The sequence below is a fragment of the Manacus vitellinus genome, unplaced genomic scaffold, assembly GCF_001715985.3.
Source record: "Manacus vitellinus isolate BGI_N305 unplaced genomic scaffold, ASM171598v3 scaffold_11_pilon, whole genome shotgun sequence".
NCBI classification, from domain to species: Eukaryota; Metazoa; Chordata; class Aves; order Passeriformes; family Pipridae; genus Manacus; species Manacus vitellinus.
Genome location: NW_021938895.1, coordinates 10,840,677 through 10,854,868, shown reverse-complemented (window position 1 = coordinate 10,854,868; position 14,192 = coordinate 10,840,677). Strand labels below are relative to the sequence as shown.

At 40.1% G+C, this 14,192-nt stretch overlaps 1 protein-coding gene across 5 annotated transcripts in view; it reads left to right on the top strand.

Annotated features, from left to right (window-relative positions):
- Positions 1-14,192, top strand: part of LPIN1 (lipin 1) — a 78,698-nt gene that overhangs the window by 27,094 nt on the left and 37,412 nt on the right. For all 5 annotated transcript variants that reach the window (XM_018088825.2, XM_018088824.2, XM_018088828.2 and 2 more), the window contains exon 3: positions 12,881-13,081. In XM_018088825.2, coding sequence (XP_017944314.2) covers positions 12,881-13,081 — 201 coding nt within the window. The remainder of the gene's footprint in view (positions 1-12,880; positions 13,082-14,192) is intronic.

Here is a 14,192-nt window from a genome sequence, read left to right as displayed (position 1 = left end):
GCCTGCTCACAATCCTCCATCTGCCTCTTTCTTGAGGGGAGATTAAACTCTTTTCATCCAGTTTATATGACAGCCAGAACTAATGACAGTACCTGAGATAGCGTAGAATTATTTAACTTCAAAGCCAAGCCAACCTGCTTCTTGTAACCACAAGCCAGGGACAGAGTGCCCTTTCATTCATCAGGAGCCACACAGCACAACCCCTTCTATACCCTGGTCTGCACAGAAGTGAAGAATTTTTCTGTCACAGCAAGAAGCACCAAATATTGCTACCTTTATTGTAAAACTCATTTTAGATACTCCACTCCCTCAGTGAAGTTATAGAATGAACTTCAAGCTGAGCTATATTAGCACTTAATGCTTAGTCCATCAGAACAAAAAGCTTTACATAAAATATCTATTTATCTTCTCATTATCATGGCTGTAGCTGTTACATCTTTTCCAGCTACAGTTTGCAGAGTAAGGAGGTAACAACATAGTGAACGAATCAAGGTGTGCTGCTCTCCAGTCTCTGACCAATAACTTTCAGAAACGTTTGCAAGGATAATTTCATATTGGTAGGCAGTCCGATGTAGAAATTGCAGACATGAGCCTGAGAGAAAAGCAATAAACCTCTCAACAGAAGCAGATGGTTTCCAAATTTCTTTTTCCTCTTCAGGATTAGGATTGCTGTTGTAGTTTGCAAGAGTTGCAGGAACAGTAAAGAAAAGATTATACCCTGGGAAGCAGACCAGCTTTGTTTGAAGTTCTCAAAGTATGTTTTGTACTGTTTTGTTCTAAACAAATAATACCGATGATTTTGATTTGCTGTGCTTTGAAAACAGCATTCTGGGCAAAATCTTTGCTGGTCATGCATTGATATACTGGACTGATGAAAATCTAGCTTTGGGGCTGGAAAGCATTTCTGTCCACAATAGGATGGAGGGGATTTCCTAGGAGTTGAGTATGATCTCTTATTTCTTGTACACGTGTGCACTTAGACAACAGTATTTTGCTTGAGCAGACTACAGGTCTGTGCTTGAACAAGCATATGTAGGAATTGTGGTCTTTGGCTGAAGAAAGAACATGTTGATGATTTCACTGTTATATCCTTAATCTCATACACCATGATTGCTTTGCTTTATCAGGTCTCAAGTTTTTCTAAGTTTTTTAAGATTATATTTAGAGAGATTATCCATGGCTATTTACAGATTTGGAGCTAAATTACTTTCTGATGAGATTGGACTGGTACAAGTGTACGTCCAGAAAGGTTGATAAATTTAACCTCTCTTGTGCCTAATTTAAATATTCCTACACTCTTTTGCTTTGATGATGTTTGGGTCATAGAAGTCAATAGAAGCCTCTGTTTCTCAGGAGCCAAGTATTTTGTAGCAGAGAAATGAGTTTTGACTGGGGAAAGAGCTACTAGGATATAAAGGAAGCATTGAGGTTTTCATGGTTTTGCATGGCTGGATGTGAATCTAGAGGAAAAAGAAAGGCTCTTTTGAGAACTTTCATCATCATGACTTGTTATATTCCAAGAAGGAAAAAAAATACCAAAACTTGTCTGGTGGTTCATTTGCTACAGATCCTTTTTTTGGGCTGTATTTTCAGTGAGGGGGAGGAAAGGGTGTATCTGTCATAAAACCAAGTCCAAAAAACTTGTTTCAAAATCAAGTTCAGTTATGCAATGCACGCCCTGATGGCATGAGAGCTGTTATCATTACAGATGAGCATTTTGGCACATAACCAGTGCCTTCTGCCCTGCCTCTAATTCCACCTGCAACAGTTCCTGGAAAATTACAATCCCACATTTGACCATTTGACATAATAAGCCTCTCAGTTTTGCTTTTCACCAGTCACTCCCCTGCCTCATTATTGGTTTACACTTTATACTACTTCTGGTGACATCACAGTTGTCCTGAGGATGATGTCATCATCTCATCTCTTAACACAGAGGTCAAAGAAGAAAGATATTCAAGCACATGATACTGAAACAGTTGGAACAGTCGATCCCAGGAATAGAGACAAAGTAAAACCAGCAGGACAGTCAAAACTGGCAGCAAGTTAAATTCAAGGAGGGGCCAAATGTTTTAGAAATATCTGCAACTAAATAACACCTAACTATACTTTTTAAAAAATTTCTCAAATCAATCAACTGCTAAGAGGTAGATAAAATGTCAGTATTTAATGAAGTACTAGATAATTGGATTTGAAAGGAAAAGAAAAATGAAGGGGGAAAAAAAGTGAACCAGATAGAGAATTCAATAAATTACCACAGGTAACTGTAGGTACCGTATAAAAATATCTACTTATGTTAGGAGAACAATCCCTTGGTTAGGATTGTGGGACATTTAATTAGATAATTACATAGTCAGTCAAACTGCTTTTTTATGTTTACACTGGAATAAAACTAGATCAACTATTAATTTACAATGCCTGAGCTACTCTGAGTTTATTGTTAATACAAAGAATGTCAGCACCAGACCCCAGAGCTATGTTTGCTTATGAGTTCATTATAAATTAAAAGCTAAAAGTTCAAGTTTTTATTTACTGAATAATTTTTACCAGCACAGTGGGCATGCATTAACAATTGCAGTCATTCATGACCCAGGTACTGTGTGCCTGAACATCAACTCTGATTTTATTGGGGGAAAAGCCAGACATTACTGCTAATGCACAATGGTTTGAGTGGTTATTTTTTTCTCTGGCAACATACTTGGTAGAAAAATCTAGTGTCCCAAGTAAGAATGGAAGGCCTTTTTTCCCTTGCATGAACTTATGCAGTGTTCTCTAGGAATCTGTTCTTGAGTATTATTAAAATCTTCTGTGCTTGTAGATTTTTTTATAAATTGAGGTTTATTAATTTACAGAAGACTACACAGCTCAACTTTCTTCTTACTTCTATTTTCATAGTAACTATGTGCCCACATCATAGGCTAGAACTCCGCTGTGCCAGAACTGTACAAACACAGAGTAATACATAACCTATAAGCTCTTTGGGACAGGAATCAAGAATTAGGTAATAATGAATGCATATAAGTTGACCCCCAAAGGAATGGAAAGAAAAACTTACATGAGCATGTCCTTCAAAATTTTGTGAACAGTTTTAGATCAAACCCTGAGATACAAATATGTTTTGACTAACACAATACCTCCAGAAAGAAACCTGTCAAGGGGGAAGCATTACAGGAAGAAAACAGTAATAGTTCAGAACTTTATCATTCCCGAGTGTGTTTTGGAAATGATACCACCAGGGACTTTCCTCTTGCAAGGGCAGAGCATGCCTCCTGACCATACTCCCTCTGCCAACTAGTCTCTGGGTAACTCCAGAATACTTTTTAGGAACCACCCCTGACAATACTGTCCTCCAAACTCTGTATTGGGCTGAGTCAAAATCACAGCCATGACCATGCTAAGGCTTGGACAATATCAAAGATTATGTATTAGTGCTTGGTAGTCCAGATAGATGTAACTGTGGAGAACAGTTATGAGCTAAAGTGCAGCACAAGTAAAGACTTCAGAATCATTTGGCAGAGATTGTTCCAGAGAAGTAATCTGAGGAACACTGCTCTGCACACTGGTCATACCATCAATAAGAACAGAGTAAAAAGCACAGAAGGATGAAGATAGTCTCCTGTTGTTAACTGAAGCTCAGTGTTGCTCTGCAAGCATTTGGCACTTCCCACAGCTTCTTGTGTGTATCATGGCTGTATTTCCATAATCTTGCACGTGTAACCATAAAAAATGTAGAGTATTATTCTGTGGGTTATTTTACATCAAGCAGCATATGGTTGGACATGATAAGTAGCTATAAATACAATATAGAACTTCCATAACTGAGGTTGTAGCTTCTGGATTTCTGAAAGAAGCAAGAAGGGTGGGTGTTATTGAGACTGTGGAAAGACAGTGGTTTTGATTCAGTGTGTTATGATGACATTTTGATTTTAGTACAGTAGTGAAAGACCATATTAGACCAATATATTAGAGCAGTCCTCCCACCTAACATGGATGATGATGGCTGGAGGTTACCATCCTCTCACAGGGAATACAATATGGGATCATAGTCCACACAAAAGTGGTGGGCACTGGTCAGGATCCACAGCCAACACAGACAGAGCTCCTTGTATTAATATCAGGGATGGGATTATTTACCAGCATTCCTCATTGTCTACTGACTGCCCACTGACAAGGGATTAGATATGATATGCCTGGGTAATGAAACTGCAGGTATTTCTGGGCTCTGTTGTGTATTATTTTCTCTTTGAGATTAAGCATAGACCCTTGTGTCCGGGCAGAAACCATCTTCACTGACTTTTGTGTTCCAAAACTGAAGTAAACTCATTAGAGTAGCTGTGTAAGTTGGAATGGAGGAGAACAAGAGGCAGGGATTGGAGTCTGTGAGTGTGCACCAGGCCCCATCACCCAGCAACTCCATCGTGGCTGTGAACTGTACAAAGACTGGCCAACATAGACACAGAGCTAATAGAGCTACAGCAGGAAGATGTGTCACAGAAAATAAGTCTGAAGGATTATGACTGGGTGATGTACACTGGGATTGTTTTACAGTGTAACTGGAAAGTTAACAGAAAATGGAAGGCTTAAGCGTTAATTACTTGACAGGGAACTCTTCCCAGGCTTCAGCTGCATGCACATTTTGGGACTAGAATATGCAGATCCATGAAATCCCATTCTCAAAAACTTGTTTTCAGGTCTAAAATTAGCCGGGTGCTTCAACTAATGAATTTTGTTCCCTCTCTCTCTCTATATATATATGTATTTTTTTCTTTGTTCTCTTTTTTGTGTGTTACTCAGTTTACTTCTCATTTGTTTTGCACATAGCACCACCCTCTCCTGCCTTCTGTAAACAGACTTCAAAGAGCCTGGAAGATTCCTTCATCGGGTCATTTTTAACACGGACACCCACTTCCCTATTTAGATGTGTAAGGCTGCTCTCAGTGTAGAAGGAGGTTACGATACGGTTTAAATGGAAGGGAACCACTATCTGGTGGCAAAACTTTATTTAATCGCATTTATTTACAGCGATAAAGCGCATGAGGCTTACAGACGCGCCCCCGATGGCTGGGCTTTGGCAGCTCAAACTCGCCCCGGCGGCTGTCACGGGTCAGGCTGGGCTGACCGATTCCCTCTTCCGCTGTCCGCTTCTCCCATCACAAACCCGGGGCTCACATCACCCCACCCCACCGCACCGCCCCCGCGATGGCGCGCCCGCCGCCCCGCCCCGCGGCTGCTGCGGGCAGCTCCGGCAGCTCCGGCCCCCCGCGCTCCGCCCGCCGCGGCCCCCGCGGCCCCTCCTCCGGGGCGGCACCGCCGGGCCCGGCGCGTCCCCGGCCGCGGTGGCCTCAGAGGCGGCGGTGAGCGGAGCGTGCGGGAGGCCGGCCGGGGCACAGGTGGGTGCCGGGGCTCGGGCAGGAGCCCTTCCTTCCTCCGGCTGCCCCCGCGGCGGGGAAAGCGAGGCCGGGATGCCCCGCCGGGCGTTGTTGCGGCTGGAGGAAGCGGGTCGGTCGGCCTGGGCATCCTGCCGGCCCTGGCGGGGCTTCGGGCGGCTACCCGCGCCCCCTGCCCTCTCCCCTGCCCTTCCCCTTGCCCGCAGTCCCTGCCTTCCCTGGCCGGACAGCCCGGCTCTGGCAGTGACAGCGAGCGCCGGGGTTTGTTGAGCGCATCGTGGCTGGACAGTGCTTTGTGCACAGGGCGAGAGGGAAGATCCGATGCTTCCCAGGTTTACCCTCGGGAAAGGCGTCCAGCGCGGGGGTGTTGGTTTGGGGTGTGAGCTGGTGGAGGTCAGTGCCCCTCTGTGTACTGCTGCTGCTGCTGCTTTCCCTTTCACATTCGGGATTATATTTTTTGCCTCCCTTTGGCTGGCAGCTGCTGATGCAAATCTCTGCATTAGTGCCACTGCTTCACTAATACTTTCCCTGAGCTGGAATAATGAAAGCGGTAATAGGACAGAGGGATTTAATGACGTAGCAGAGCCTGCCTGGCAGCGGTGCAATAGCTACATATGAATATGAACTTTCAGATATTTTGTATTTCTTTTATATGGGCCCCTTTTCCCTCTTCCTCCCCCCCTGCCCCAATACTTGTTAATTTTTCTATTGATTAGGGTATCTCCCCTACCTTCAAGAAGCAAAACTAAAAGGAAATGTATCTTGTGAAGGGAGGGGAAGGAGACAAAACCCTTCAATATTTTTGTTATCCCTCTAATTTGGTGCATAGTCTGGGGGGTGTTAGGGAGTTGTTTATTTTCTGGATAGCTTTATCTGTATCTCTGCTGTCCTAGGAAACAGATACTGGCAAATGCTTAGTGTACATACATAACATTGTGCTGTCATCATTGTATTGTTAGAAGTTGGATGAATGAATTTCTATTACAGTAAAATGAGCCTACTTCCGTGAAGAGAGATGGAGAAAAAGTGGGGAGACAGTGAAGGAGATAAGAGGGGAAACAACATAATTGTTATAATTTTAAGCATAAAGCCATGAAAATAGCTAAATTAACTTTTAATGGTTTTAGATACTTTCTGCTTTTCTGATAGCCTGCTTTTCCGATAGCCCCAAGTTTGGGTAGCCCCTGATAATATTTGTTTACCTTATGTTGTAGGGCCTGTTTGTAAGGAGTTGGGCAAGTTTTAGTCTTAGGCCCTTTTCCATACTTGAAGATGTGGAGGTGCACATTTGTTTATCTGTGAACATATATACAGTTGAAATACAGTAAGAGTTTACTTTAAACTCTAAAAATGTGGAAAATATAAAATTAGAGCCTAACAAACAAATTTGTTTTCCAATCCTGCTGAAAGAAAGGATGCCAAGTCACATGAGATGTCAGTATAGAGTAGAGCTACTGCTGTTTTTCCATTATGATTTGTGTTCCCTCTCTGACATCAGAACAGTAGCACAGGGCAGCACTGTACATGACCTACCATATATCCTCCAGCTATTTCAAAAGTTCTCGTTTTCAGGCATCAGTTTGTACTTTTCAATTGTTTGTAAAGTTTGCACCTCTTTATGCAGGGTCAGTCCAAAGGGGTCTCAGCCCTTCTATACGTTCCTTCAAAGTGTCTCCATGAGGAGGGAAGCACTGTACAGGTGGGGAGCTGAGGCACACAGAGATGAAGGGAAATGTGGAAAGTCTGCTAGGAAACCTCAGGGAAAGGAGGAGGCAAGTCTTGAGGTATAATTTCAGGACTGCCTGAAAAGTCAATAGAGATGTCCTTTTTACTGCGCAACACTGACTCTTAGTTTCTCTCTTTAGTTGGTAGTAGCAATTGTATGGGTATGTGGTGAGTCAGATCACCCTGTTGATCCAGCTAGAAGTTATTTTAAAATAATAAAAAATGAAATTTAAAATTTAAAATATAAAATTTAAATACTTATTTTGAAACTGGTTTTAGTGATGTTAGTTTTCAGTGCTGAGACAAGGGCAAGATTTAGGGGAGTGGGGAATGTACATTTGGGAGGTTGGTGTGGGGACTGTGGTTGTACACTTCAACTGGCCCTGAAATAATTCTCCTGGACTCTTGGTTACCAGTCTGATACCCTGACTGTGGGGCTATTGGCCAGTCCTCCATTTGTTTGAAAATGAGGATTCATTACAGACAAGTTTTGAGTCTTTGGTTTGAATTTTTGATTTCACCTGCTCTCAAGAAAATAATTGGCCTTTTACAGAAACTTTGTGAAGTATTGCACGAAGTAAAGTCTCAACTATTTGAATATCAGAACCAAATGAATAGTCATCTCAAAGTCAAAATCCTCGTCTTCGAGTGAATGTGAGTGGTGGTATTTTGGAGGGACCAGCAGCTTGGAAGATAAGTTTGACATTTGATCCATTTGACTCTCTGGCTGCTGTGAGAAGTCACAGTTTTTGGCACTGGCCTTGGCTAACTTGTAGTGGAAGTCAAATAGTTCCTAACAGCTTAATCTCAGTCCTAATATATTTCTGGAGATTTGGCTGGCAGAGAAAACACAATGCTCTTACTTTGTTGTAGAGCCACCCACATGCCGAATTTTGCTTTCTGATGTGGGATGTACAAGTGAATTGCACCTGTCTCCTGATTGACCAGACTTATTGTCATATCACCTGCAGGAATGTGGTCTGTCCCATGCAGCTGTGACTGTGGGGAAGTCTGGAACAAATGTGCTTATAATCAGACTTGGACAGAGTTTGCACTCCTATTTACAGAACAAGCAGTGTCACGCTGCTCAGCAGAGTGCTCTGGAGTTCTCCCTCAGCTACTTGTCCAAATCAGGGTCATGGCTACTTATGACTCCCTTTCAGGTCATGTGTCCAGGTTTCCTTTCCCAGGAAAAAGGAATATGCAAGGAGAGTGCTTGTCTATGTCTCACTTGATTGAGCTTGCCATACTGCAGTTGATATACAACCACAATGAGATACCTGCTTAAAATCAATGGGAGTTACACACCCTCTGAGATATAAGCCTTAATAACTTGCTAAAAACTACGCAGAAATCTTGTAGGAAAGTAGAGCCCTAAACTGAGGGCTCCCAAAGTCCTGTGCCATGTCTGCATGGCTCCTCTAGAGAAAGTAAATTCAGGTTCTGACTTTGCTCTGAGAAGTGCACAACTTTGGTGTGGAATTTACTCAAAAAAAGTACGATCAGAATTCATGGCAGTGACCTTGGGTTTGATTGATGTGGGAGTTTAGACAAAAGCTTTCAGAAGTTCTTAATGATTTTCAGTTTCCAACCTGAAATTATTATTTAAAATATAAAGAGATTTTAATGTGACAATCACACAGCTTTAGTGACTGTACAATGTGTACTTACTAATAAACAAAAGTACCTCTTTTAAAAATAATAGAATGATAGTTATTATGAGCTTTTGTCTTTAAGAAGTCACTGTTACTATACTTGTGGTACAGACTTGAAGGGCTAAGCTTAATTTTAAAAAAATCATCTAGGAAATCTTCATCTAAAATATTTCCTTCTCTCCCCTACATGTTTGTCATAAATCTTTTTTAGAACATAACCTCTGAAACTGTTTTCAATATGGTAAAGACTTAAGTCAATAGTAAAATTCCATTAATTGCAGTAGAGGGAGTTGATGTTCAGTACTAAATTGCTTCAGAGTCAAGAAAATAAATGTTTGATATGCAGTAAAAGAGTGGCAATAAGCACTGACTTCGAATAATGTCATTCACTTTTTTTTCCTTTTTTTTTCTGGTAAATGTGGAATAATTCTCTTGAAAGGACCACAGTCTGATTCCCAAATGTAGTCTGGTCTCTCTCAAGCTTTACATCTTTAAAACAGAAGCCAAGTGCAGATCAGGTTTATAAAATTGTCATAGTTTCAGTGTTAGCAGCAGAGTTGCAATAATGTATTTTAAGTGAACACTGGCTCATCAATTTTTGTCTCCCTTTCATAATCTCACAAGTTGTATGGAAGTTCTTAGGAGAAAGGTTGATTTGTTTTGTGCTTATGTCCACCACTTCAGTGGTGGACCAAGGTCTCATCATCACATCAGGTATTAAAAGTGTAACTGTCTATATGTGTTGTTTTTCCTTGTGCTAAGCGTTTGGTTTGTGTTATGTTTACCATTGCTGCAAATTTTTCTCTTCTGGCCTACAAAGCCAATGCGAAGTCATAACTGTAGAACCTGAGTAAAGGGACAGAAAGGGACCTAAATGTTACATCCCTCCTACTGAATGAAATGATACCAAAGTCCATTTTGGGTGGCCAGACCAGCTAGCACCATCTGCTTACATCTGTTCTGTAAAGCTCTCTTAACCTCTAGAAGAAGGTGACTACTTATAAACTGGCCATGGGAGTAGTCCACAGTCCACCATCTCTCATTAGCTGTGCCTGGGAATTGTTGGGAGAGTGTTTATTGGCCTGTGCCTAAAAGATACCAGAAGCAGATTTTGAAATTTAAATAGATTCAATTGAGATGTCCAGATTGTAATGGTCAGCTCTGTGATGGGATATGGTTTGGTTTACTGTTTTGGTCACAGGAACAGCAACATCTTTCCCAACGATTACAGTTGCCTGTTCTTAAACCAGTCCTAGTAGATATTTGTCCTTCTCAAAATTTTCTGCGTTGGAAATTCCATATCTTCCAGAGGAAGCGTGCTCCAGTTTTTAGTTAGCCTTGCAGCATGCTACCTAAATCAAGTGTCTGACATTAGAACATGTTGAATAGCACTTGTATCCCTTAGTAATTTGGATGTGTGTGGATATCTAATCTCTTATTCATTATGTTGTGGCACCTGAGGAGACAGTGGGTATTGCAAAGGGAAAAAGGGCCTTTAGTTCCTATGACTTTAGGTATTTTACTTTTTGAAAAGAAAAAAAAAATGAAAAGGTATGGGCAAGAGTTGAGCTGTAAAAAAAACCCCAAACAATCAAAATTGGGCCACAAAGAGCACAATTACTGACTTTTCCAGTGGAATTAGGACAGTCTAGTATACCTGTATGAAAGAAGTGAATTATTGAGATGGCAATGCATTTGATCTTACTGTGGCATGTAGTAGAGCAGGACTTTAAAGAATTAACTTTGCTAGGTCAATCTTTTCTAAGTGAATAAATCAATTAAGTAATAAGGGACATACTTGGCTATTTATTTTTGACTTATTTTTCCACACGATGATAAATTCTGAAAAATGACTATGCTGTCTTTAGCAATCAAAAGAGTTCGAAATTTTCTAAGCTTCCTGGTAGATGATGCTAGTTAAATTTACATTAAAAATTGTACTTTTAATTTTATAATAGATGCATTATTTAGAGCTGTGAAATGTCTTCTGGCAAAGAATAAAACTCAAGCCATTTGAAAATCCTGACAGAAACAGTACAGACTGTTCTCTCTTGCTGCAAAGCTTGGATCAAAAGAATTCTGAATTTTCCCAGCATGAAAAAAAATATTCTATGCTATGTCCACTAGCATGGTATGAGAACAAGAGTTTTACTAAGTTGAGTATAATTAGACAGGCACAGGGGCTTTAGCCCATGACGTAAATTCATGTTTATTGCTGAAGTTGCTGCTGCCTGGTCAGTAAGTGAAAGACTTCTTGGAGTGGCCAGAGTGAAGTGTTGCTCCAAAACCACATGCAGTCTCTCTGGGGTTTGAGGAATGTTGGTTTCCTGGAGTGCTGACATAGTATGGACTGACTTTAGGTTTGGAGTATAAACTTACAAACCTCAGACTCCAAACAATCTCAGCTTTGATTGGCATGTATAAAAGTTAGAATAAGGGGCCTACATCCATCAGAGTCTAATTTCTGAACTCTCCCCCATTTTAACTACAGCATCTTTTATTCCTTACATTTGAAATATAAACCATTTTTGTCAGGAAATGGGGTTTATGTGATTAGTCTCCTAGTCTGTCTCTTAGTTCTACAATGATTTTGTTGCATGTCAGGTTCAGCCCAGCTTCAAAGGAGTGTCCATCACCAGCAGTTTGAATGTGGCACTTTCTTTATAAGGGATAGGAGATTTCCACTGTATGGAAGCAAGCTGTACTGTGCCAGTTGGCCAGGTCAGAGCTTGAGGATGGTGCCTAACTTTTTTAATTTGTGAGTATAAAAATAATCTCTGTGTCCTAAGATAGGGCAGGCAGTGCAGCTAAGATTTGTTTTGAACAAGAATATTTGCAAAATTCTCTGTTTATGATTTTAGGAGCCCTGCTGGTGTAACTTGTTAAGGGGATGCATCAGTCCTCATATTTGGATTGTCTGACCATAACTCTCCAAATAGTGGGGTGTATATACTGTCCCAGCAGCTCCTTCCCTGCCAAGGAAGTTGTGGCTGTTTTGCACCTAGAAATTTTGTTACTTCAGCAAACTAATCATTAATTGGGGTGAACTATACAGTGTAATTTTGAGCCTAATTGTAGCCATTGTTAAATTTAGTCTCAGCTCAATGAGAAATGTGTTTCTTATTGCACTTTAGGCTGGAAAAATCCTCAGTAGAAACTGAAGTATTTTTCCACAGCACAGGGGTAATTTTAAAAGTTTCCTTACATCTGTCACCCTGGAGGCTCACTTCTGAACAGAAGTGTGTGCCTGTGTGATGCCGTCTTGTTAAAAAGTTTAGATGTTGACCACCAAGATAATTAGGAGACTAAGAACTTTTGACTTAAAAGAAGAGGTGGAGAAAGCTAGGATGTGCATTAGCAGAATAGAAGCAGCAAGCTAAGTGCTAAATACTAAACACTAAAGAAATTCAGGAGCAGGAGAAATAAAGCCAATAACTTTAGCCATCAACACGTCTGATTTTTAATAAAACTGCTTATACTAAAAGGGTGTTTGAAACAAGAACAGTGAAGTTGCATTAGGAAGGAGTCCAATGTTCAAGCACTCTGGATTGAAGGTTGCTTGTCCAACCTTAATGCATATCTATTGTCTGTATGCATTATAATAATCTTCAAATGGGAGAAATCCCTGTAAAGTGGGAGAATAGTCTTTGACTTCAGTGCAGTGGAAAATTGGATCTACTTAAACCATTCACTTGTCCTGCCCTTAAAAACCTGTGGAAATAATGAGAAAAGTATATTTGGTGTTGATGGCACAATAAATGATAGGAGATGTTATTCTGGAAGTAGTGCTTCTCTCTTCAGAGATAATTGGAGATATTTAAGAGCTTTAGAGTCGAAAGTCTGACAGTGGTTTCGTAGGCAACTGATTTTAATGAACTTTTGAAGTTGTTACAATTTGCTGACTTACGAGATCTCATTTGCTTTTTTCTTTTAAAAGCTCTTTACAAACATGCATCAGCTGTAAATAAATCAGGTGGGAAATCCTGATTCTGTGTAAAATTGTTAATTTGTGAAAGAGGAGAATACCCTACTGCTAGATTCTCCGTCTCTCAAATATCTCTAAAATACAAATCAGGGATCAGAATCTAATTTGTTCTGTCTTTTGCCTTTCAGGTCCAAACCATGAATTACGTTGGACAGTTAGCAGGGCAAGTATTTGTAACTGTGAAGGAGCTCTATAAGGGACTGAACCCAGCCACATTGTCGGGATGTATAGATATAATTGTTGTACGTCAGCCAGATGGAAATCTTCAGTGTTCCCCTTTCCACGTTCGCTTTGGGAAAATGGGAGTTCTGCGTTCTAGGGAGAAAGTGGTAAGAAAATTGAGAATTTTTGTATATTTTGTTCATGAGTTAGCTCTAATAGCATGAAGGTTACTGAATGTGCTGTGGTCTGCTAATCAAGGTTTTCTTTAGGCACGCCTGAATTAAGGTAGAGTTCAATTAAAATGGTTGTTACTAATTCTTGCATTTCAGAGCACAATTTATGAGATATTGGCTATAACAAAAAACAAAAAAAGCCATGAAATCTGTAATGTTTATTTTCAAAAAGCAAAATTTTGAATGTGCTAATTTGAGCCTATACTAGATTCTATTAGTGACTGTGTATTAAAACCTATTTCTTTGACATGTTCAATGATAATTACAAAAAAGGAGGTATTAGTAAAGTAATATTTTCAGATAATAGAATGTTGAGGTTAATTGAAGCTAGAAAAAGCAGTGAGGACCTTGAAATAAATGTAACCAGGCTGAATGACATGGCAATATTATATCAGCTATGAAGTTACCATTGAGTAATGCGTGGCAGATTATTTTAGGAGGTAATTTGTAACTACATGCAGTCTAGGTTCTAATGTAGCCATAATTGTTCAGCAGAAAGATTCTAAAGTCAACCTGGATATTGTTCAATTCTTACATGGATCAGAAAGAAATTCCAATATTTAGGATGGGTAAAAGTTGAAAATGTAACTGTGCAATACTGTGTCCTGAAATACAACATAAATGTAGACTTGTCCAAATTTCGAAAAAATTTACGATGGAGTTGGTGGCAAGAACGTTTATAGGCAAAGAGAGAGATCCTCCTGAGAAGAAATGGAGATAATTAAGGCTGTACAGTGATGTGATAAATGTGTGGAAGAAATAGACACATGAATTGAACGTAAAATGATTTTTCTTATTTTTGCTTCTCATAGTGTGCAGAGAAGTCTGTTTAATGAATTTGAAAGACAGCTTATTAAAAATTTGCATTTGGAAGTACTTCTTGCACAATTCAAAATTAGGCGATGAATTAAAAGACCAAACAGATTTGTGTGGCAAGTGAAGCATTCAGAATTATATTTAAAAATATTCAGAACTTTATATAATGTCTGTAAACCTTTCTGAATAAAGGAACAAAACAGCAATGAGCTGAACAAGTTAGGAAAAC